The sequence below is a fragment of the Ranitomeya variabilis genome, chromosome 8 (genome assembly GCF_051348905.1).
Source record: "Ranitomeya variabilis isolate aRanVar5 chromosome 8, aRanVar5.hap1, whole genome shotgun sequence".
In the NCBI taxonomy this organism is placed as follows: Eukaryota; Metazoa; Chordata; class Amphibia; order Anura; family Dendrobatidae; genus Ranitomeya; species Ranitomeya variabilis.
The window spans coordinates 140969555-140995527 of record NC_135239.1 but is presented as its reverse complement, the minus strand read 5'-3'; the positions used below and the strand labels follow the sequence as shown (position 1 = coordinate 140995527).

The window sequence follows — 25973 nt, the reverse complement described above, 5'->3', positions numbered from 1 at the left end:
TATAGGGCCAGCAGGAGCTCAGCATTGTAGTGTAGGTGAGAAGGTTTTTCAGAGGGATAACCCCTATTAAAAAAGGCTGAAATTAAAGTTTTAATCTTCAGTCTTCATTAGAAGACTAACATGCGCTCTTAATGCAAGTCTATGAGAGCCTCATTCTGAATCTCAGATTTACATTGAGAAAGCTACTTCAGAAATGCTTTCGTGAGTGGGCTGGTCATGACTGTTGACATGATCCAGGAAAGGAACGGAGCATGGACATCACCGGGGGAAAATCGGCAGCACACAGATACTGGAATTTTCATGTGCACCATAAACATGCATTACTCAATGCTAAAAAAATGAAGAAATAGTGTAAAATCACTGGAGTTGTACACAACATACAAGGAGGAGCTTTCACCAATCTGAGCATGTCAAACTGGCCACACTATGGAACAGTGGCTGCAGAGCTGAGAAAAATATTATGTAAATTCTCTCTGCTGTGGAGAAAAAAAAATGTGCTGAGACCAAAGTAATTGCGAATATGTAAGAAATATTTAAGTATAACCCCTAATTTTGCCACAAAAAACTGGGAAAACTTAGTGACTCGAGTATAAGCCTAGGGTGGAAAATGCAGCAGCTACTGGTAAATGTCAAAAATAAAAATAGATACCAATAAAAGTAAAATTAATTGAGACATCAGTAGGTTAAGTGTTTTTGAATATCCATATTGAATCAGGAGCCCCATATAATGCTCCATACAGTTCATGATGGGCCCCATAAGATGCTCCATATTAAAATATGCCCCGTATAATGCTCCACAAATGCTGATTATGGCCCCATAAGATGCTCCATACAGACAGTTGCCCCATATGCTGTTGCTGCGATTAAAAAAAAAAAATGACATACTCGCCTCTCAGGCCCCTGACACTTGCTATATTCACCTGCTCCGCGTTCCACTGTCGGCGCCGCTGTGTCTTACCCGTCCTCTGCACTGAATGTTCATGCAGAGGGCGGCGTGCACACTAATCGCGTCATCGCGCCCTCTGACCTGAGCGTCACTGCAGAGGACGGGGAAGACGCAGCGGCGCTGACAGTGGAAAGCGGAGCAGGTGAATATCGCGCACAAAATATATATATATATATATATGTATTTGTTAAAAAATGTGTGTCTCTTATAGTCCGGAGGCAGCTTTCCGACATGGAGGAGAACAATGACAAACCGTCCTTCCCGATCACAGAGGGCTGCTGTCTCTCCTCCTGCTTTGCACCCATCTATGTGTTCAGAACAGAGCAGGAGAGGAAGCTTACCGACCAGAACAGAGACTGCAAAAGATAAGCAGCTGCAGGACCTTCTGCATCAGTAATTCCAGGACCTTTCAGGTTATATATAGTATAGCAAAAAACTTGGCACTCAAACTTAGCTTTATAAGTGGTTTAATTGTATCCACGCTTAGTAGCAAAAAAAACATTTCGGTCCTATTAGCCGGACCTTCATCAGTCACAGCGGTAAGTTGTGAATAAAAACAGATGGACCCACAGGATTGTGGGTTCTCAGTAAAGTCGTAGCAGAAGGTGGACGCAGTCCGTGTCTCAGGAGTGAATTTCACAGTATAGAGATGACTAATTAGTTTCTTAACTTATGATCACCGCTAGACTCTAATGTGTAAATATAAAATTTCAATTTTATTAAATATATCTAAAACCAATAGACACAAAAAAATGTGAATTAACACCAACACCAATGCACTAAAATATAGAGGCACCCGGGGGAGGTGCCTGTCCCTATATATAGCCCGTCTCACCCTGCCTGCCAGCGGAGGTTGGCACCCTATAACCTGCGCTTTGGCGCCCCCGCTCGTCGACGGCTCTCCCTATCTGCCCTATTGTACCCAACAATGGCAGGGGAGTGAGAAAGATACCTAAAGGGTGAAAAGATACCGTAGTTAGGGAGATACAGAGTTGTGCTGTTTGTCTTTCAATTACATGCTCATTAGTAAAGCTAGATGTAACTTATCTATTGGCTACACTAGATATAGGTTATTTCGTAGATGCCTTTTTGTGTGGATACCTAATTACTGGCTACAGAATCCATGCTAGTTCAAGCAGATACACACTTTTCTGTTATACGTCTATAGATAGAGGAAAAAGAGCAGAAATTAGTAGAAGAGTTATCTTATGCTAATCCTACTAATGGCATATAGTCCCCATGTACAATTGGTGCACACATGTCCAAGATGAATGATGGGGATGAGAAAAACCTAATGTATTTCTATGTTATATGCAACTCTCACTGTATATAAATTTAAATTGGCAACTACATATGTTCGAGATATGTCCGCTTAATAATAGCAGCAATTACCACTGTATCCTCAGTAGCCACATATTAGAAATAGATACACCTGTACGTATCAAACAGCCTCAATAACTCAAAGGGTTATACGCACAGTAATCCAGCATACTTCAATCTCCATACATTATAATAGTGCAAAAAAAACCAAATGTCTATGCACATTGCATGCTGCAATAGTGCAACAAACACACACTCTAAATCTCCATACACTATAATAGTGCAAATAAACTCCAATGTCTATGCACACTGCGAACTACAGTAGTGCAACAAACACACACTCAACGCGTTTCCCCTCCACTGAGGGGCATCACAACTAAGGGAGGATCGTCTCAGAGTTTGGCCACCAAGCCTGCTTTACAAGCATTGCGAGTCTGGCCATTATGCCTGCTGCACAAGTATTGCAACAAAGCTAAGTATCGCTGGCTATGATTTATCTATTTACTCCTGATGAACCCCAGTGGAGGGGAAAAAACGCGTTATTGCGACAAAGCTAAGTATCACTGGCTATGATTTATCTATTTACTCCTGATGAACCTCAGTGGAGGGGAAACGCGTTGAGTGTGTGTTTGTTGCACTACTGTAGTTCGCAGTGTGCATAGACATTGGAGTTTATTTGCACTATTATAGTGTATGGAGATTTAGAGTGTGTGTTTGTTGCACTATTGCAGCATGCAATGTGCATAGACATTTGTTTGTTTTTTTTTGCACTATTATAGTGTATGGAGATTGAAGCATGCTGGATTACTGTGCGTATAACCCTTTGAGTTATTGAGGCTGTTTCAGGCTGTACAGGTGTATCTATTTCTAATATGTGGCTACTGAGGATACAGTGGTAATTGCTGCTATTATTAAGTGGACATATCTCGAACATATGTAGTTGCCAATTTAAATTTATATACAGTGAGAGTTGCATATAACATAGAAATACATTAGGTTTTTCTCATCCCCATCATTCATCTTGGACATGTGTGCACCAATTGTACATGGGGACTATATGCCATTAGTAGGATTAGCATAAGATAACTCTTCTACTAATTTCTGCTCTTTTTCCTCTATCTATAGACGTATAACAGAAAAGTGTGTATCTGCTTGAACTAGCATGGATTCTGCAGCCAGTAATTAGGTATTCACACAAAAAGACATCTACAAAATAACCTATATCTAGTGTAGCCAATAGATAAGTTACATCTAGCTTTACTAATGAGCCTGTAATTGAAAAAGACAAACAGCACAACTCTAAAGGCTGAGTCACACATAACGATATCGTTAACAATATCGTTGCAACGTCACGCTTTTGGTGACGTAGCAACGATCCCGCTAATGATCTCGTTATGTGTGACAGCGACTAACGATCAGGCCCCTGCTGGGAGATCGTTGGGAATGATCAGGACCTTTTTTTGGTCGCTGATCACCCGCTGTCATCGCTGGATCGGCATGTGTGACGCCGATCCAGCGATGTGTTCACTTGTAACCAGGGTAAATATCGGGTTACTAAGCGCAGGGCCGCGCTTAGTAACCCGATGTTTACCCTGGTTACCATTGTAAAAGTTAAAAAAAACCCACACTACATACTCACATTCTGATGTCTGTCACGTCCCCCGGCGTCCACAGGGTTAAAACCGCTTTCGGCAAGAGCACTGCTAATATGCACGCGCTGCTGCCGAGAGCTTCCCTGCACTGAATGTGTCAGCGCCGGCCGTAAAGCAGAGCACAGCGGTGACGTCACCGCTGTTACTGCCGGCGCTGACACATTCAGTGCAGGGAACCCTGAGGACGCCGGCGGGGGACGTGACAGACATCAGAATGTGAGTATGTAGTGTTTTTTTTTTTTCCTTTTACAATGGTAACCAGGGTAAATATCGGGTTACTAAGCGCGACCCTGCTCTTAGTAACCCGATGTTTACCCTGGTTACCCGGGTGCTGCAGGGGGACTTCGGCATCGTTGAAGACAGTTTCAACGATGCCGAAGTCGTTCCCTGATCGTTGGTCGCTGGAGAGAGCTGTCTGTGTGACAGCTCCCCAGCGACCACACAACGACTTACCAACGATCACAGCCAGGTCGTATCGCTGGTCGTGATCGTTGGTAAGTCGTTTAGTGTAACGGTACCTTATATCTCCCTAACTATCTTTTCACCCTTTAGGTATCTTTCTCACTCCCCTGCCATTGTTGGGTACAATAGGGCAGATAGGGAGAGCCGTCGACGAGCGGGGGCGCCAAATCACAGGTTATAGGGTGCCAACCTCCGCTGGCAGGCAGGGCGAGACAGGCTATAAATAGAGACAGGCACCTCCCCCGGGTGCCTCTATATTTTAGTGCATTGGTGTTGGTGTTAATTCACTTTTTTTGTGTCTATTGGTTTTAGATATATTTAATAAAATCCGTGTCTCAGGAGTGTAGCCGAATCCGGCAGATAACCTTAGAAGATCTAGAGCCGGCTAATAGGACCGAAACGCTTTTTTGCTACTAAGCGTGGATACAATTAAACCACTTATAAAGCCAAGCTTGAGTGCCGAGTTTTTTGCTACACTTCATGGTATTGGAACCTACTCTGGCACCTTATATACGGCTGTGCACGCGCTTATCTTTCTAACTTTCAGGTCATATGACTTATCACATGACTAGAAAGGTCAGGGGCGTAGCTAGAGCTTTTGCCGCCCGGGGCTGTTCCAGAGTTTAGCGCCCCCCCGGCTCAATACACACAAAGGTTACCAAAAATAAATAAATATAAAATAAAGAATAGAATAAAAAACAATGCAGCAGGAATAAGACCTCAGATGGACAAGTTAAATTCTTTCGCCGGTGAATGTTACCATCACATGATCGGGGCTGCAAAAAAAAAACCAAGTTCTGCTTACCTGACCACGCTCCTGCTCTCTCCATGCAGCTGAAGCGTGCACTCGCCGGCGACTGACAATGACGTCAGACGCCGGCGACATGCACGCTGGGACTGACGTCAGCTGCCAGCCTCAGATTGGCTGGCGGCTGTTAACTATTGACGTGCGGGCGCGAGCCCGCATGTCAATAGCGTAAAAAGCTGCAGCCTGCAGCGCCGGCCGCGGCCCGGTGACAACCCCCCCCCCCCCGCACCCCCCTTCCTACGCCACTGAGAAAGGTGCTTGACTTAATCAAGCGGAAAGTCCTGCAAATGCTCTTCTGGTGCAGCCTCCGTACAGGTCCCTCCCAATCAGGAACTGAAGGATGTGGGAAGGTGTGGGTGTATATATATGCTTACAGCAGAGCTGTCTGTGGATCTCTAAGTGCATGCAGCAGAGATGTGTTTGTGTGTGTGTAAATATGTATGTATGTATGTATGTATGTATGTATGTATGTATGTATTGTATGTATTGTATGTATTGTATGTCTGTATGTATGTCTGTATGCATCTGTGCAAGTGGCAGAGCTGTGCTGTGTGTCTAATACTACAGAGACACTAACAATAGATTTATTAACCCCCTATTCTACCGTGGTACATTAAAATTCATGATAATGACCCCCTCTACTTTACACAGTCAGTGAAGAAAAATGTTTTTTCTATTTTCTGCTTTCTAAGCTTGGTGTGCGTCTTACACAAAAAATGAGGTAAATGTAAAAATATAAATGCTTAGTTTGATAAAACTGCTGAAATGTGCTCTTTAAGGCCCAAAATTCTGTGTTGATCAATATGCAATGGTAGACCTTCTGTATAAAAAAAAAACAAAAAACTTCCAATGATCAACTTACTAAATACAGAGTCCTAATACTGTGCATTGTAGCAGTGTGAAGCCTAGACACACTGATCAGAAAGGGGTTGCCTGGGACTTTTACATTGATAGCCCAGGATAAGGCATCAATATCCGATAGGCGAGGGTTCAACCCCCGACACATCAGGTGATCCCAGTGCCGTCCGGATGTGCTGAGCTGCGGACCTACAAAGCACAGCTCCAATCTTGAAATAGTGGTCGGGCTGGGTACTGCACATTCGCCCCCCCCTCCCCACCTTCTAATCAAATCGTAAGAATTCTTGTTTCCCAATAGTCCGCCAGTATAAACAAACAGGCTGCCAATCACCTCATGAAAGCAAACATAGAATGAACGGAAAGGAGAGAATACCAACTCCACGTCCTAATGGAGTCATGGTCTGCTAAGCCAAAATATATATTAGTATATATCAGCAAATTGTGATTGATTAAAACATAATAAATGTTATATTAATTTAATTTAAGCCGCAAACCATGTAATAAATCACATATAATAAAAAAACACCTGTTCAATACAGGAAAGAACATTGAAAAATGCAATAGCCATATAAGCTGCCTGCTTATGATTGGTCAGCATCCTACAGGGGAAGAAATACACACCCCCAGTGAAAACTGATAAGCTCACTTGGAAGTATTTGGCCCCTATTTAGTTAATTTTCATAGATTGAAAGAAAGAACAAAAAAACTGTTTTCTTTTGCTCTGCAACCACTATTACATTCTGTTTCTCGGTCAACATGAAAAGTTTGGTGGAAGGTCCACTTTAAGCAGCTGTATATAATAATAATAATAATAATAATCTTAATCTTAGCAGAGTTTGGTTGCTATGGGTAACACACAGCCATCTGCCCCATGGATGAATCTTTTAGTCTTACAATTTAAATGCAGAAAACAACCTACTGTGTCACAAAAGTAATCGCTTTCCCAGATCTTCCAGCACGAGCGGTCCGGCCTACTCTGTGTATGTAATCCTGTAAGAGAGAATTCAGAAGCTAAGCAAAAAGAAGAAACATTTCTATTCATCTTGAAAATTACCAGACCAGCACATGTTCTTCAAGTCCTGAATGAATGCACAAAATCTGGGAGTACCCACACATCCAATACTTTTCAAACCCTTGTAACCTCTTGTCTCTTATGAGACGAACAAGAGTTTTGCTAGATCATCAGCAGCCTGTTTAGATTGCAAGATTAGAGTGAAACTAGTGTTCATAGAAAGGCTGGTTCACAATTATCTTGAGAGGTAAATTGACCTTAACAAGGATCAGATTAAAGAGGTTGTAAGGGTACCGTCACGCAGTGCAATTTTGATCGCTACGACGGCACGATTCGTGACGTTCCAGCGATGCATTTACGATATCGCTGTGTCTGACACGCTACTGCGATCCGGATCCCCGCTGAGAATCGTACGTCATAGCAGATCGTTTGAAACTTTCTTTCGTCGTCTAGTGTCCCGCTGTGGCGGCATGATTGCATTGTGTGACACAGGTTGTATACGATGTGCGCACAGTAACCAACGGCTTCTACATCGCGAATACGTCATGAAATTATCGCTCCAGCGCCGTGTATTGCAACGTGTGACCGCAGTATACGACGCTGGAGCGATACTTATACGACGCTGCAACGTCACGAATCGTGCCGTAGTAGCGATGAAAATGGCACTGTGTGACGGTACTCTAAGGTTCCAATCGATAAGTCTACAGTCACTGTGTGTGACTGCAAACTTCTAATTCCTCCAAGCATACGCACTGTGGCTGCGGGGAGTCCCCATTTTCTGACCTGGGAATGTATGGTAGTTATACATACTACCGGCCAGTGGGCCACTGCATGGCCGCGTCACTAGACGGGGAGCGCCTACTTCAATACAAGTATATGGAGCATGGCCAACGGCTGGGAGTATATATAACTTATACATACCCTCCGTTCCCGGGTCAGAAACTGGTGTGTGCACTGAGGGGATTCATAAGTCTGCAGTCAGACAGAGTGACAGCAGACTTAACGATTTGGACCAGACAACCCCTTTGAGGAAGAACATCGGGCCCAACATCTGTACTTGGTCTAAAGTTTTCTAAAAACAGCACTTAAAAGGGAATCTGTCACCACATTTGCCCTATCTAAACTATTAATATGGGCATACAGGATATTGACTGCTGAGGAGAGTGATCCCTGTGTGTCTCATATCAGCTGTATTGTTGTGGATAAATCATCTAATCACTTTATAGAAGTGACCTCTTCCAGGCTCTGGGGACGACGATGCATCCAGATAACTCTGCCTCCAGAGCTGATTATACCTGAAGGAGAGTTTCCAGTGTGATGTGTCGTAGCCGCTACTGATGGGCAGTGAGGCTCTTTTTGGTGATCTGACTCTCCTTGCTCCACTCACCAAAAAGAGCAGGCTCTTTTGGATCCTAAATGGATCCCTATTAAATGTGTTCACAATAGATGAACACATTTAAGGTGACGTTAATGCGTCCGCATTCCCATCCACCCATTGCCGAGACTGTGCTTAGTTACAGCTAGCCAATTAAATTGATGAGTATGCAGAGTTTGAATTGGGTGGGTGGGGTTACACCTGCCGAAAAGCAAAACTTTACGCCCAGTGAAAGCCATTCAGAGAATTTGGTGGCTTTTACTTGGGCGCTGGCTCTTATCATTCACAGCAGGGAGCCTGCTCTTTGTACAGGATCGTTCACTAACAACCCATCACTAATGGCCGCTCTTTGCTCTCCTGACCTCACCGCAGAGCTGTGTGTGGTTATACCTGACACATCTGCAGGTTCCTCTACGCTTCAGCCTCCATCTCACAGGCAGACAGGGCCGCAATACTGTTGCAATACAGCAAAACAGAGAAGCAGCAAAAAAATTTATTTGCAAAAAAGACAAATATAATTTCTCCAGTTCTGTGTTAGTTACTTGTCTCACACGGGTAACTCCTCTTCATGTAAAATAAGCTCTGGGGGCAGAGTTATCTCCGGACAGCGTCCGCCTCGGAGCCTGGAAGAGGTCATTTATAGAAAGTGATAAGATAATGTATCCATAACACTTTTGATAGGAGACACACAGGGATCACTCTCAACAGTCTACATCCTGTATGCTCATATTAATAGTTTATATAGGGCAAATGTGGTGACAGATTCCCTATAAAGCCAATATCTGAACCCCAAAAGAAAACATATGGTAGGTGTCAATAACAGAAGAACATATTCCAATCTTTAGCAGGGTAAACATTAGTTTTAGCAATAAAAAAGTGGGTTAGATATAGCCAACTGAATTTTGTGCTATAAAGTGTAGCTTGAAAACCCAGGTATGCCTAAACTATCTAGAGAACAAACAAAAACTGAATTTCCAAAAGTAACCTTGTTAAACGTTTAAATGGACAAAGGGATATAAAAAATAATTAATTAGATCTACGATATTTGGGAAGTTTCTTTTTTGGTGTGTCCCATTAGGGCACAACCTTAAAGGGCTTGTCCATTACTAGGACAACCCCTTCTTGATGAAAATGTTTGGCCCTCTGAAAATAATAAAACTTATACTTCCATCCCGTGCTGGTGCTGTTCCCACAGTGTCTGTACTCGCTCTCTTGGGGTTCCTGTACAGTTGATGTGATGCCGGCACCCAATCAGTGCTTGAGTCGTTGCCTCCACCTTCAGAAAAATCGAACATGAAGAGGAAGTCCGGGCTGCAGCTGATCTTGGACTTCCGCTCCATGCGCAATTTGACAGGAGGTGAGGACAGTGCCGCTGACTGGGCACCGGCGTTACGTGTCACAAAAGCACGGGAGCCCCGGGGACAGCGAGTGCCGACACCACAGGAACAGCGCCAGCACAGGAGGCGAGTACAAGCTTCAGTATTTTATTGGGGCATGAGAAATACTGGTTCAAGTAGTGGACATCATCTTTAAGCCCTCCTGAAAAAAATTAAATGGTGCTTTATAGCCAAAAAAAATTGCAGTAAAACAAATCCATGAGAACTTCTGATAGCTGCTACCAAAATCCAATGTTGAAAGATCTCCCACAATCAGACCAAGCAAAATTAGTCAGAGAGCTATTCATGATAATTTAGAATTATCCCATTCCCTATAACGGCATTATCTGCAAACTACAATCATGGAGAGGACTAGATGAAAACATTAAATGCATAACTGATTAGTGTTCGCCATTACACTTCACTTAAGAATGAAAAGAGACTCATTGAAAAATAAAAGTCATCGATCTTAACCATTTCCAGCTTAATGTTGGAAGGGGCCCAACGGGAGCCAATGTGCTCTAGCGCTAGCAACTGCTCCATTTAAACAGTGCTGATATCAGAGATTGACCGTGGCATTTAAATGGTTAACAGCAGGGCTCGGAGAGCAACTCTGGCTGCTGCTGCTGCTATTAGATACAGATGCAGACTATATGTAATGTGGTCGGTATTAACATTGTGTAGAGAAAGCTCCGCTCCAGGGACCGCGCCACACACTCGCACCCCAGCGCTGGCGTACCCATCTGTCACTTTGTTACAGAAATGCAAACAAAGCTGTCTACTTGTCTCCTGAATGCAGCAGTTATGTTTAATCTACATGTTCCAACATGCGCAGCCACAGAAGGGAATATTTCAGAGACAGAGTTCTTGTCTACTTTAAGATTTTAACTATTTAATACACTGTTTATAAAGGGATATTCTCATCTTCTTAAAAGGGTATAACTGCAAAGTGCCTCTAAAAACAACAACCTTTGCATGTTATCTTTGTCAAAAGCCACTCCGTTATCAAGAAGGGAGGGAATTTTACTTCTATAGTTTGCTACTCGTTGCCTAGGTTACCAGCTACCTCTGCAGTCTATCAGAGGTAGCCGTCCTGTATGCGGAGATTGAATCACTCGATGGATTCTATCAGTGTCCTTTGATCCTTAGAGGCTGCCTATCAGCGGCTCAAAAATGCCAGTGATACAAACGGTCAATCATTCAGGAGTACATCAGCCAATGGCAAACAGGAAGTCAGGAAATAGGAGAGTACCGAGCTCCTGAAGACAGAAATAGTGAAACACCTTTTAAAAAGGACCGGTCACCAGGTCTGAAGTGGACAGTTCATTTTATTCCTGTTGCTGCTTGGGTATAATGTTTTTTCTCTTTTAAAGGGAACCTGTCACCCCCAAAATCGAAGATGAGCTGCGGCCACCGGCATCAGGGGCTTATCTACAGAATTCTGTAATGCTGTAGATAAGCCCCCAATGTATTCTGAAAGATGAGAAAGAGAGGTTAGATTATACTCACCCAGGGGCGTTCCCGCTGTGGTCCGGTCCGGGGCCTCCCACCTTCTTACGATGACGTCCTCTTGTCTTCACGCTGTGGCTCCGGCGCAGGCGTCGTTTGTCTGCCCTTTTGAGGGCAGAGCAAAGTACTGCAGTGCGCAGGTGCCAGGAAAGGTCAGAGAAGCCCAGCACATGCGCACTGCAGTACTTTGCTCTGCCCTCAAAACGGCAGACAAAGTACGCCTGCGCCGGAGCCACAGCGTGAAGACCAGAAGAGGACGTCATCCTATGAAGATAGGAGGCCCCGGACCGGACCAAGACACCCATCGGACCGGACCACGACACCCATCGGATCGGACCGCCTGCCCAAGTGAGTATAATCTGACCTCTTTTTCTCATCTTTCAGGTTACATCGGGGGCTTATCTACAGCATTACAGCCTTTTTATTCAGTGCTAATTTGTACGGTGTTTAACAAGCAAAGAGTCCTAAGGCTGTTCTGCAACATCACCCTGTGAGAAACCACCCCCTTAGTAAAAACATAAAAATTAACTCTAAATATAATGGCCCTTATAGCTAGAACTGTATGGAGAATATAAAAAAGAAAAATGGAATAAGCAGGAAAGCAGTGTGAAAAAAAACATAAGAGCAGAATCTGGTAATCTGCCCTGTAGATGGGCACAACCATTATTTAGGATATTGACTCAATACTGTCCACCATACATTATAATCTCTCTCTCTCTCTCTCTATATATATAGCATCGTGATTACTCGCTAATCCCGCCCCCTGCACAGTAGCTCCGCCCCCCACCACACATAATCCTGCCCCCCACCCCATTACCACATACAATCCGCACCACATTACCACACACAATCCCACCCCCCCCCCATCACCACACATAATCCCGCCCCTTCAACACATCACCACACATAATCCCGCCCCCCAACACATCACCACACATAATCCCGCCCCCCACATTACCACATAATCCCGCCCCCACCACATTACCACACATAATCCCGTCCCCCACCACATTACCACACATAATCCCGTCCCCCACCACATTACCACACATAATCCCGCCCCCCACCACATTACCAGACATAATCCCGCCCCCCCACCACATTACCAGACATAATCCCGCCCCCCCACCACATTACCAGACATAATCCCCCCCACCACATATAATCCCGCCCCATACCACATTACCACACATAATCCCGCCCCCCACCACATATAATCCTGCCCCCTACCACATTACCACACATAACCCCCCCACCACATTACCACACACAATCCCGCCCCCCCACCATATCACATAATCCCGCCCCCCACCACATTACCACACACAATCCCGCCCCCCCACCACATTACCACCCATAATCCCCCCCACCACATCACCACACTATTGTTATTAACTTCATTTTAAGTTAATTTACCACCTGCGTAAGCGCTATTGAATGTTGTCATTATTCACTTTAGTTTAATCACCAGCAGAGTTAATTAGATAGCAATGAGCGTGCTGAGCGTTAGCTGGCTGGAAACATCTAGTATATCATAAAGACCAACAATACTCACCTTAGAATGTGTTGGAATGTCAAGATTTATAACCACATCCACATGTGGAATGTCCAGGCCTCGACTTGCGACATCAGTGGCCAGGAGAATGGAGCGGGTTTTGGCCTTAAACTTATTTAGAGAACCAAGTCTTTTATTCTGCATATAAAAAAAAGAAAACACAAAATATAAATGTGCTAAGGTTTAACATTTGACCACAGTCAAAAGCAAATTTACCCTAAAGATGTTTTTCACACACCACTATAAGAAATGTGAAAAGTTCATACAGAGTTTTCACACGAGGACGCACACTTAACATTCACCTAACATTGTCAGCCAAATTGTATTAATATGAGAAATAGAGCTGAGCAAAGAGATGCAGAACCCTGATCCAGTGGCCACATCAGTAGCCCATGGCCACCAGACCAGATTACTGGGAAGCTCTTCCTGCCTGGTAATATCCTCAATGCCTTTTCTGAATAGTGAGCCCAGCACGGCTTCATGCGTGTCACACCGCAATGATGATGCCGCAACGAATAACCAGATTAGGTATCAGGGACGCCACTGGGAGCAGAAGGTACACATGGCACTGGTCTGGCAGCCAAGGACTAGTGATGAGGCCTGGTTCTGTAAATCTTTCTGCTCAACTCTAGTGGCAGGAAACAAATGAGGAGCTCCCAAGCAAAAAGTTCTGGAGTGGTGGGCAAAGTGAAAGCAGTGTCTAGTATCATTAAGCTGGAAGGACACCAGTTCTTTCTGGCTATTACCATGGACACCATGATGTTATCATATTCGCTTCTCATCTTGGCCGATGCTGAAGTTAAAGGTCTTTAAAAATTGTAGGGTGATGCTTGGTATAAGCCATAAAGACCAGTGGGCGAGGTCCAACTATCAGCAGCTTGTGTGAACGCCGCAGCCTCCAAGAGGTTTACAGGAGCTTGTAGACCAATTTGTACATCACTTGCACCAGGATTACTTTTTTCTGTCTATGAAAGATATTGCAGCATTGTTCCACTGACGTGTATAGGACAATACTGAAATATCTTCCATCACTGTTGTGAAAAGTGCAGTGCAAGAACAAAAAAAGCGGCCTGTAAAGTAGTCCATTATAATGGCTGATCAGCGGTGTTTACTGCCAAATGAGCAGATTTTGGCTACAGAAAAACCAGCAAAAACGCAGTGTCAGACTACATAGCCTTACTTTTGGAAGTTCCATTATACAAGAGTCCTGACTTTCCACAGGAGTGGGGGTCCCATTTTCCAGCCATGGGCTCCCAACATACATAATGTGACTTTCCTCACCGTCTTACTCCTTTTTCAGTAATAATAGTGGGGGTCCCATTTTCCAGCCAGGGACTCCCAACATGTATAATGTGACTTTCCTCACCGTCTTACTCCTTTTTCAGTAATAATAGTGGGGGTCCCATTTTCCAGCCAGGGACTCCCAACATGCATAATGTGACTTTCCTCACCATCTTACTCCTTTCTCAGTAATAATAGTGGGGGACCCATTTTCCAGCCAGGGGCTCCCAACATACATAATGTGACTTTCCTCACCATCTTACTCCTTTCTCAGTAATAATAGTGGGGGACCCATTTTCCAGCAAGGGGCTCCCAACATGCATAATGTGACTTTCCTCGCTGTCTTACTCCTTTCTCAGTAATAATCTAGCCATTATGTGTGATCTCTGATCACCCCTGCAGGATTGATTCTTCTTTTTCTAGACTCATGTCTGCATTATCCTCCCTGAATCTGCAAACTCTTCTGTGGATTCTCCCCTCTCTCAATACTCCGAATCAGAGGAAAGGTGTACTCTGTGCACAGGCAGTAAACGGGCGTGTTCTGAGAATATACTGACTGCAGTTGTTGTAATTGTACATGATCACTCACAGTACAAATGTACCATGTGGAATATAATCAGTTCTCCATTCTGCCTGCACGTCAGTATGAAGAATCCGCTCAGAGACCTGCTCTAACTATACGCCAAGACTCACTCCACAAAAGATCTTGTAATCGGAAACCCGTGCTCTTACCTGACTCATTTGGCCATGGAGGGGAATGGCAGTGAAACCAAGATTACGAAGCAGAAGAGCAACTCGCTGTGTATTGTTACATGTGCTGCAGAAGATCATGAAGGAATTCCCTGCTAGTTCATTCAAGATGTACACAAGATAGCTGTCCTGAAAGGAAACCACAGAATAAGCATAGGAAGAGCACTTAAAAACTTAGGGGAAAAAATACAACTCGGCCATATTCTGGAGATCAATCAGCACAATAGAGATATAAGCTTGGTATGTGCACAAAGAGAATACACAAATGGCGACTGTGCGGCACAGAGCTCGTTCTGATGTCACCGCAGAGCTGCCTGTACGATGCAGAGCTTGTTCTGATGTCACCGCAGAGCTGGCTGTATGGCACATAGCTCGTTCTGATGTCACCGCAGAGCTGGCTGTATGGCACATAGCTCGTTCTGATGTCACCGCAGAGCTGCCTGTACGATGCAGAGCTTGTTCTGATGTCACCGCAGAGCTGGCTGTATGGCACATAGCTCGTTCTGATGTCACCGCAGAGCTGGCTGTATGGCACATAGCTCGTTCTGATGTCACCGCAGAGCTGGCTGTATGGCACATAGCTCGTTCTGATGTCACCGCAGAGCTGCCTGTGCACTGCTGAGATTGTTCTGATGTCACCGCAACGCTTGTTCCGATGTCACCGCTGAGCGGACTGTACGGCACAGAGCTGGTCCTGATGTCACCGCAGAGCTGCCTGTGCAGTGCAGAGCTTGTTCTGATGTCACAGCAGAGCTGACTGTGCTGCGCGGAGCTCGTTCTGATGTCACCACAGAGCTGGCTGTGCGGCGCAGAGGTCGTTCTGATGTAACGACAGAGCTGACCGCGCAGTGCAGAGCTTGTTCTGATGTCACCGCAGAGCTGACCGCGCAGTGCAGAGCTTGTTCTGATGTCACCACAGAGCTGACCGCGCAGTGCAGAGCTTGTTCTGATGTCACCGCAGAGCTCGTTCTGATGTCACCACAGAGCTGCCTGTGCACTGAAGAGCTCATTCTGATATCACTGCAGAGCTGGCTGTATGGCACAGAGCTCGTTCTGATCTCACCGCAGAGCTGTGCGGGATTATGAGACCAGACTGTCAGTCATTACATGTCTCACAATGAGATACGGAGTAACAGTTACAAAATTAGCAATAAATGTACCCAGCAAGTTATGGACTCTGCTACTAAATTCGTTAAAAAAAAGGAGGATCTGAGTCTTTAATTATAACAATATACAATTTTATTTAAACATAGAAAAAACAACTTTTTGTATTTGCAATAAAAAAAAGTTTTTTGTGTATATGGGTACATACATTTTATGATCCACATGTGGATGTGGTTATAAATTTTGACATTCCAACACATTCTAAGGTGAGTATTGTTGGTCTTTATGATATACTAGATGGTGGCCCGATTCTAAGGCATCGGGTATTCTAGAATATGTATGTATGTATGTATGTATGTATGTATGTATGTATGTATGTATGTATGTATGTATATATATAGCAGCCACATAGTATATAGCACAGGCCATGTAGTATATAGGAGGCATGTAGTATATAGCAGACAAATATTACGTGGCCTGTGCTACATACCATGTGGCTGCTATATACATACATACATATTCTAGAATACCCGATGCGTTAATACAGGCCACGCAGTACATAACACAGCCCACGTACTATATAACACAGCCCACGCAGTATATAGCAGCCAAGCAGTATATAACATATGCGACGTAGTATATAGCACAGGCCACGCAGTATATAACACAGGGCACGTAGTATATAGAACAGCCCACGCAGTATATAACACTGCTGATGTAGTATATAGCTCAGCCCCCGCAGTAAATCACACAGCCCACGTAGTATATAACACTGCCCATGTAGTATATAGCACAGCCCAAGCAGTATATCACACAGCCCACGTAGTATATAACACTGCCCTTGTAGTATATAGCACAGCCCCCGCAGTATATCACACAGCCCACGCAGTATATCACACTGCCCATGTAGTATATGCGAGACCGCTAAGTCTTCTGGGTAATTTCGCAATGCATCTCAGGGAACGGAAGATGGCGGCAGCCGCATGTGGCTCGGCGGACTACGGAGGGTGAGAATAGCAGGTATTTTGTTTTTTTAATTATTTTTAACATTACATTTTTTGGGGGACACATAGGTAATAGCAGCGGTAACAGAGTGCGTTACCCGCGGCATAACACGTCCGTTACCGCTGCCATTAACCCTGTGTGAGCACTGACTGGAGGGGAGTATGGAGCGGGCGCCGATAACTGACTGCGGGGAGTAAGGAGCTGCCATTTTGCCGCCGGACTGTGCCCGTCGCTGATTGGTCGTGGCCGTTTTGTATTTCCATGACAGACAGAGGCCACGACCAATGAATATCCATGACAGACAGACAGAAAGACAGACAGACGGAAGTGACCCTTAGACAATTATATAGTAGACCAGATGGTGGCCCGATTCTAACGCATAGGGTATTCTAGAATATGTATGTAGTTTATTTATGAAGTTTTCAGTATAATGCAATTTATACACAGGATTTGGCCGGCCGGGCGCGACCAATTAGCAAAGCGTGGTTCAAACGCGGTGTAACGCAGCCATTAACCCTGTGTGAGCGCTGACTGGAGGGGGCACTGACAGAGTAGGAAGGCGTGAATTCGCGGCCGGACTGTGCCCATCGCTGATTGGTCGCGACCTGCCGGCCGCGACCAATGAGCGACGCGGGATTTCCGTGACAGACAGACTGAAGTGACCCTTAGACGATTATATACCGTATATATTCGAGTATAAGCCGAGATTTTCAGCCCAAAAAAATGGGCTGAAAGTTCCCCTCGAGTCATGGAAGGGGTGGGGGGGCTAGTCGGGTGAGGGGGAGCGACGCATGTCAAATACTCACCTGCTCCCAGCGCGGTCCCCGCATGTCCCACGGTCTTCGGTCATGGCAGCTTCTTCCCCTGTTCAGCGGTCACTGAAACCGCTCATTAAGGTTATGAATATGGACTCCATTCCCATAGGGGTGGAGCTGCATATTCATTACTGTAATGAGCGGTACCAGTGACCACTCACTACAGGAAGAAGCTGCTGCGCCCAGAGACCGTGGGACATGCAGGTACCGCGTCAGGAGCAGGTGGAGTTTTTCATATTCACCTTTCAACGTTCCGCCGCCACCCCTTCTTCCTTGTCCTCTGAGGTTCAGGTCAGAGGGCACGATGACGTATTAGTGTGTGCGCCGCCCTCTGCGTGAACAGTCAGTGTGGAGAGACGGGACGCTGACGAGCAGCAACGACAGGTGAGTATGTCATTTTTTTTTTAGTGCAGCAGCAGCATTACATGTGGTACAATGTTATATGAAGCATCCATGGGGCCATAATGAACTGCATGGAGCATTATATGGGGCATCTATGGGGCCATAAAGAACTGCATGGAGCATTATATGGGGCATCTATGGGGCCATAAAGAACTGTATGGAGCATTATGTGGGGCATCTATGGGGCCATAACTGCATGGAGCATTATATGGGGCATTATATGGGGCATCAATGGGGCCATAAAGAACAGCATGGAGCATTATATGGGGCATCTATGGGGCCATAAAGAACTGCATGGAGCATTATATGTGGCATCTATGAGGCCATAATGAACTGCATGGAGCATTATATGGAGCATCTTATGGGGCCATAATGAACTGCATGGAGCATTATATGGAGCATCTATGGGGCCATAAAGAACTGCATGGCGCATTATATGGGGCATTTATGGGGCCATAAAGAACTGCATGGAGCATTATATGGGGCATCTATGGGGCCATAAAGAACTGAATGGAGCATTATATTGGGCATCTTATGGGGCCATAAAGAACTGCATGGAGCATTATATGGGGCATATTTGTATATGGAGCATCTTATGGGGCCATAATGAACTGTATGGAGCATTATATGGGGCTCCTGATTCAATATGGATATTTAAAAACACTTAACCTACTGATGTCTCAATTAATTTTACTTTTATTGGTATCTATTTTTATTTTTGACATTTACTGGTAGCTGGTAGCTGCTGCATTTTGCACCCTAGGCTTATACTCGAGTCATTAAGTTTTCTCAGTTTTTTGTTGCAAAATTAGGGGGGTCGGCTTATACTCGGGTAGGCTTATACTCGAGTATATACGGTAGTAGATTATAATGTATGGTGGACAGTAGTGAGTCAATATCCTAAATAATGGTTTGCTTTTGACTGTGATCAAATGTTAAACCTTAGCACATGTATATTTTGTGTTTTCTTTTTTTATATGCAGAATAAAAGACTTGGTTCTCTAAATAAGTTTAAGGCCAAAACCCGCTCCATTCTCCTGGCCACTGATGTCGCAAGTCGAGGCCTGGACATTCCACATGTGGTTATAAATTTTGACATTCCAACACATTCTAAGGTGAGTATTGTTGGTCTTTATGATATATTATAATGTATGGTGGACAGTATTGAGTCAATATCCTAAATAATGGCTGTGCCCATCTACAGGGCAGATTACCAGATTCTGCTCTTATGTCAAATATACTCGTCAATATATGATCTTGAATTAAAAAGATGTAAGAAGGATAAATGGTCTATACTCACTTGTTGCTTACACGGTCAAAAGGTCTAAAGACTTGCATTTACATAAAGGTATCCGGTAAGCGACATCCGCGAAACACGCGTCGGGGTATGTGGCCGCAACCTGGGCAGTAGCAGCTACATAATGGGTAATTAACTTTATAACTGCTTGATTACATTTGTAAGCTTACCGGATACCTTTATGTAATGCAAGTCATTAGATCTTTTGACCGTGTAAGCAACAAGCGAACATAGACAATTTATCCTTCTTACATCTCTTTAATTCAAGATCATATATTGACGAGTATATTTGACATTCCATCTTGTTGTTACTTGACAAATCATGCATACAATCAACTTGATTGGTATTCAGCATTTTTATTGCAAATACAAAAAGATGTTTTCTATGTCCGATGGGCGTCGCGGTCCGGTCCGGGGCCTCCCATCTTCTTACGATGACATCCTCGTCTTGTATTCACGCTGTGGCTCTGGCGCAGGCATACTTTGCCTGCCCTGTTGAGGGCAGAGAAAAGTACTGCAGTGCGCAGAAGCCGGGAAAGGTCAGAGAGTTCCGGCGCCTGCGCACTGCAGTACTTTGCTCTGCCCTCAACAGGGCAGGCAAAGTACGCCTGCGCCGCAGCTTGAATACAAGACGTCATCGTAAGAAGATGGGAGGCCCCGGACCGGACCGCGATGCTCATCGGACGAGAACCGGACCGGAACCGCCCCTGGGTGAGTACAATATAACCTCTTTTTCTCATCTTTCAAGATACATTGGGGGCTTATCTACAGCATTACAGAATGCTGTAGATAAGCCCCTAATGCTGGTGGGCTTAGCTCACCTTCGCTTCGATTTTGGGGTGAGAGGTTCCCTTTAAAAAAAAAAAAAAAAACTCTGGAGGCTGAGTCTCATGCAGATCCATGTACCTACTCAACTTACAATATTAGTTTGCTCAGGAACATCCACTGTTATTAGACCATGGCTCAATAGAGCTATTTGTTTCAAAGTTTCAAAATATCCAGCAAAAATTCTTGTCTACTGTCAAATTAAAAAATGACTACAGGCAGATCAATGTAAGTTAAAGATATTGTAACATGAGAGGCTGTTGTATGTAATTTCCTCATCAATGTTGTAATAAATACCTTGAACTTGGATGGGATGAAAACATAATACTGTTGCAGTTTTTCGACAGTTTGATACTTCGAGGACACTGCACATTTCACTGGGTCTTTTAAAGCTGCACGTTGCAGTTTTTGCACCTGAGGAAAAAATAAAAAAAAATTGTGAAATAATTACAGCTTTAAGTGAAGATGTTACAAAATATCTGAACTTTTTGAAGTGCCCCATAGGAACATTGCTTCTCAGTGCAATACTAAAGTACTTCACCAAAGACATCCTCCAGATCAGAAATAAAAACAAAAGGTATAATACCTTAAAAAAATAAATAAATAAAATAAAACACATAGGGCCAAAAATATGTATAACAAAAGCCATGAAGAATTGGTTAAAGTAAAATAACTGTGCAAACATCAAGATTCATGCCGGGTGGTGAAATAACAATGAAAATAAATGTACCTAAAATGAACTTGAAGCTGCGATCATCTGATCGCCTGTGATATACAGCTCTGGAAAAATTAAGAGACCACTGCAAAATGTTCAGTTTGTCCGATTTTTCTCTTTAGAAGTAGATTTGTGAGTAAAATGTAAATTGTTCTTTTATTCTATGAACTTCTGACAACATGTCTCCAAAGTTCCAAGCAATACATTTTGTACTTCTTTTTGAAAAGGAGAAATGGTCAAAATTTATAAACACAAACAAACAAAAAAAACCACACAAAAAAAACCAGTGCTTTCAGACCTCAAATAATGCAAAGAAAACAATTTCATAATCATTTAGAAACAAACAGGGCGCTCTCTCACTGTCTAACCAGCGGCGGACACCGCGTTAGATACGCTGCCCCTCATGTTCCATTTAGGTAAGGAATATTTCTCCAGCATCCTTCTACCTGCATTTTAGAGGCTGTTTTTCTTATCACTATATGTATTGCAGGGACGCTCATCTGATAGGTACGCCCACCTCTACTCTAGTGACGTACCCCACTGTACTCCATACACTAGGTGAGCTCCACGTTGCATCTATAATTCTGACCCATATAATATTGGTTATTCATCTCACTGCATGTATATTAGGGTGTTTCATTTTTCTGAAGATATGATTTTCATATGACTTTGCTTGAATCCTTGGTCTAAGTCATCTAAAAAATCAAGGTAAAAATTTTTTGCGAAATCGATAAATATTTAGGGGTTGCACACTTTGATCACTTTTATCTGAAAGTACTGAAATTCATGAAAATGTATCATCGACATCACACTAATGTGTATGTTGTGTTTCTATTACCGTATTTTCCGGCGTATAAGACGACTGGGCGTATAAGACGACCCCCCAACTTTACCAGTTAAAAAATAAAATCTTCTTAAAAGTTGGGGGTCTTCTTATACACCGTATGTCGTCTTATAGGGCCGGTGAATATGTGCCTTTTGGGGGGGGGGGGGGGGAGTGATCCTGATGAGGACGAGGGGGCGTCTCACAGGAAAGTGAGTATCCCCCATTACCTTATCATAGCGCTGCAGCGTGGGGTCTCTGTGCTGGGAGCGGCGGCTGCTGTGCTGTGGCGGCTCCTCTTCTGCAGTGTGGGGCCTCTGGTGCTGTGGGGCAGTGGCGGCGGCGTATCTTCATGCAGTCGGGGCTCCTCCGGCATCTCAGCCTGGAAGCCCCGCCGGCAACTCCATCGGTACAATGCGGTCAGGTGGCCTCCGGGAAAATGGCCGCTGCTCAGATTCAGATCTCGTCCCGAGATCTCGGGAGACGAGATCTGAATCTGAGCAGCGGCCATTTTCCCGGAGGCAGCTCAATAGGTGCGATGCGGTGGCCCGGCCGCTGGGGGCTGTGCATGCTCAGATTCAGATCTCGTCCCGAAATCTCGGGACACGAGATCTGAATCTAAGCAGCGGCCATTTTCCCGGAGGCCAGCGCATTACACCGATGGAGTTGCCGGCGGGGCTTCTAGGCTTTGAGATGCCGGAGGAGCCCCGACTGCATGAAGATACGCCACCGCTGCCACCGCCCCACAGCACCAGAGGCCCCACACTGCAGAAGAGGAGCCGCCACAGCACAGCACAGCAGCCGCCGCTCCCAGCACAGAGACCCCACGCTGCAGCGCTATGATAAGGTAATGGGGGATACTCACTTTCCTGTGAGACGCCCCCTCGTCGTCATCAGGATCACTCCCCCCCCCACCCACCATATACACCCGGCGTACAAGGCGATTCCCGGCGTACAAGACGACCCCCGACTTTTAAGAAGATTTTCAGGGGTTAAAAAGTCGTCTTGTACGCCGGAAAATACGGTATGTTTCGCAGGTAGTTAAACTGAAAATGAGTACTAGAAAGGGAATTTGGTTACTTGAAAAGGTGCCTGGTGGTGAATTTTTGGGAGCTCAACTCCCTTCCAAGGAACAAGTGCTTTTAGTTTTTATTTACCATCACAAGGACATGAAAGAAACACTCTCGTGTGCTGCTAAATCCACAAGTATTAAACTACAAGAAGTGTGAAAGAAAGCAAGTATCCCTGTCATGACAGAGGAGAATATCCGAACTCATATACACAAGTTATACAAGGAATATCAACATCTGGGTAAAGAGAAATCAAGAAACATTGACAAAGTAAATATGAAGCGGCAGATTTGGAAAGGTGATCTTGTTGAGCTATTTGATATTGCCAGGCAAAATGTGATCTCCATGAATAGCGTACTAGAAGATGATAAAGCATTCCGTATGTCACAAAGAGAGGATCGTATGAGTTCATCAATGAGTGGTGTAGATAAGGTTCTTGCCTCACAACTTAAAAAGAAGAAAATAAATACAGAAAAAAAAAGGAGGCATACAAGATGAAACATTATAAAGAAATCGCCAAAATGCACAAGACAGTTATAGTGGAACACTCAGTCTCATCTCTATCATCATCAATTCACGAAGAGGATGAATTTTCTGCATCACCAGTGAAAAAATCTTGTGCAGGTCGTAGATTAAAACCTCTTGATCACACACTCACGGCTACATGGGATCGAGAACAACTCTCCATTCGACAACCTTGGTCACTATGTTTCACGCATTTCCGTATCTCCATCTACCATTTTACGAGCTCGGGTGATTAACAGAAGACAAATGGCTGAGAACGTGGAAAAGTCACTGTTTGAAAATCCTCCTCATTTAGTCTTAAATTGGGATAGTAAATTGTTGCCCTCGTTTGCCTGTGGGAGTGTCAAAACTTTAGAAGATAAGAGTTGCTGTTCTTGTAACTGGAAAAGATTTTGAGCATTTGTTTGGCGTACCTGTGGCCCAGAAAGGTACTGGTGAGCTAATGGCTGAAGTTGTTATTCAGGAGGTGGACCGATTCACGCTACGTGACCGTATCATTGGTATATCTTTCGATACAACTGCATCTAATACAGGAATGATCCAAGGAGCATGTATCAGAATTGAAACTGAATTTAGGCGACCATTGTTGTGGTTGGCTTGCCGCCACCACACCCACAAATTAATCTTGAAAGGAGTGTTTGGTAACTGCTGTAACATACCATCAAGTGGTCATGACATCCAGATTCTCCGAAAGTTCCAAAATCCGTGGAATTCAGTTGATAAGAAGTCCTATTCCACAATGTTAGATGAAGAAAATCCCATTCAAGGTTTTCTAGAAGAACAACATGTGAAAACGGTGGACTATCTCAACAATGTCTTGAAAGATGGCAGTCATCCAAGAGAAGAATACAAAGAGCTATTACAACTATCACTTTTATATCTTAGAGGTTGGGAAGAAAACTATTTTGAATTCAGGGTTTCAGGGGCTCGGACTGAAGTAAGGTGGATAGCAAAGGCCATATATGTACTCAAAATTGTGCTATTCACTAAACAATTGCATATTTCTAATACCGAGTTGAAAAGAATAAGAAAAGTAGCACTTTTTCTTGTCTAATACATGTCCACTTTTGGCACAAGGCAGTTGTAAGTCGATGGGCTCCAAAGAATGATTTGGAGATGCTACAGCTTTTGCAATATTATCCAGAGTGCCCTCACAGTGGCTAAGAGATACATTTGGTATCTGTCAGAAAGTAACATAGGATTGGCATTTTTGGATGAACGTATTGGTCAGGCTGAGAAGGATAAGATGTTTGAAAATTTAAGAATGAAACCTGCAAAGAAAAAGGAACTGAAACGGTTGGAAGGTAAAAACCTTTACCTTTTCCGGTTGGAAGGAAAAGACGTCAGCGATTTTGTTACAAGCAAAACAAAGACATTCTTTCAATTGTTTGGGATCTATGACATAGAAGAATATTGCAGTGATAAACTAAGAAGATCCGTCAATGCTCTTAAGGTGGTGAATGACACCGCGGAAAGGGGCATTGCTCTGATAAAGAAGTTTAATAATTCAATCAGAGATGAAAACAGAAACAGTTCTTGTTAAGCGTTGTCGAGTATCATAGAAAAGCCTTTACCAAGCGAACAAAAGAAGGAGTTGCATCTTTCACAGCACATTAGTGTAAATCATTTAATACGTATGATACTGCCTATCAATGTTACGGTCTATTGTCACTATTAGGCCGGGGTCACACTAGCGTATTGCATCCGATAAGACAGCATCAGATGTGATATGCTAACGACACTCGGCTCCTGCTCTGCTGTCAGCAGTAGCCGAGGGTCATGCGTCTGTGCTCAGAGCCTCTCGCACAGAGCGGATCGGAGCACAGCTGCGGAGGAGGCGGAGAAATTACTTTCTCCATCTCCTCCATTGCCGGGGTCCGCGTTTAACGCACATCACTCGGATGATATCCGAGTGATGTGCGTAGTCTCACTCTCACCCATAGGCTTATATGGGTGCGAGTGAGCAGAGACTCGGCCGAGTGTCGGACAATTGCAGCATGCTGCAATTTCACTCGCACACTGAAAACGGCCGGGAAAAAAACAGTGATGTGAGCTGCCCCATAGAGGAATACTGGTCCGAGTGCTATGCAGTTTTTTATCGCATAACACTCGTCCTTATTATGGTCTAGTGTGACTCCGGCATTATTCTAAGTTTTTAGTTGTTTGAATTTCTAATAAAAAATACTTAACATTGAAAATCAGTTTTTTGCGTACTTTTATTAAACTGATAAAAGTGTGCAACCTCTAAATATTGTTCGATCGTCTTGAAATTTGGCATATATACTTTTTACATTAATGAGACTCGGGGAGTAAGCAAAGTCTGCAAAAATTTGACATTTTAATTTTTACCATACAAAATGAAACACCCTAATGTATATAAATTTTTAGGTTTGGCCTGTATATCTCCTATGTCAAGTCTACGCTAAGCCATTTATATTGGGTGAAATACTATTTCCCCTATTATCCTGACATACTGTGTACTCTTCTT

At 44.0% G+C, this 25973-nt stretch overlaps 1 protein-coding gene across 3 annotated transcripts in view; it reads right to left on the bottom strand.

Moving 5' to 3' along the window:
• Positions 1 to 25973, bottom strand: part of DDX47 (DEAD-box helicase 47) — a 100409-nt gene that overhangs the window by 7206 nt on the left and 67230 nt on the right. For 2 of the 3 annotated variants that reach the window (XM_077277820.1, XM_077277821.1), the window contains exons 7-10: positions 20650 to 20766; positions 14887 to 15033; positions 12874 to 13011; positions 6966 to 7036 (exon numbers count right to left, since the gene is read on the bottom strand). In XM_077277820.1, the coding sequence (XP_077133935.1) occupies positions 6966 to 7036; positions 12874 to 13011; positions 14887 to 15033; positions 20650 to 20766 (473 nt within the window). The remainder of the gene's footprint in view (positions 1 to 6965; positions 7037 to 12873; positions 13012 to 14886; positions 15034 to 20649; positions 20767 to 25973) is intronic. The other variant, XM_077277822.1, reaches the window with a different exon arrangement.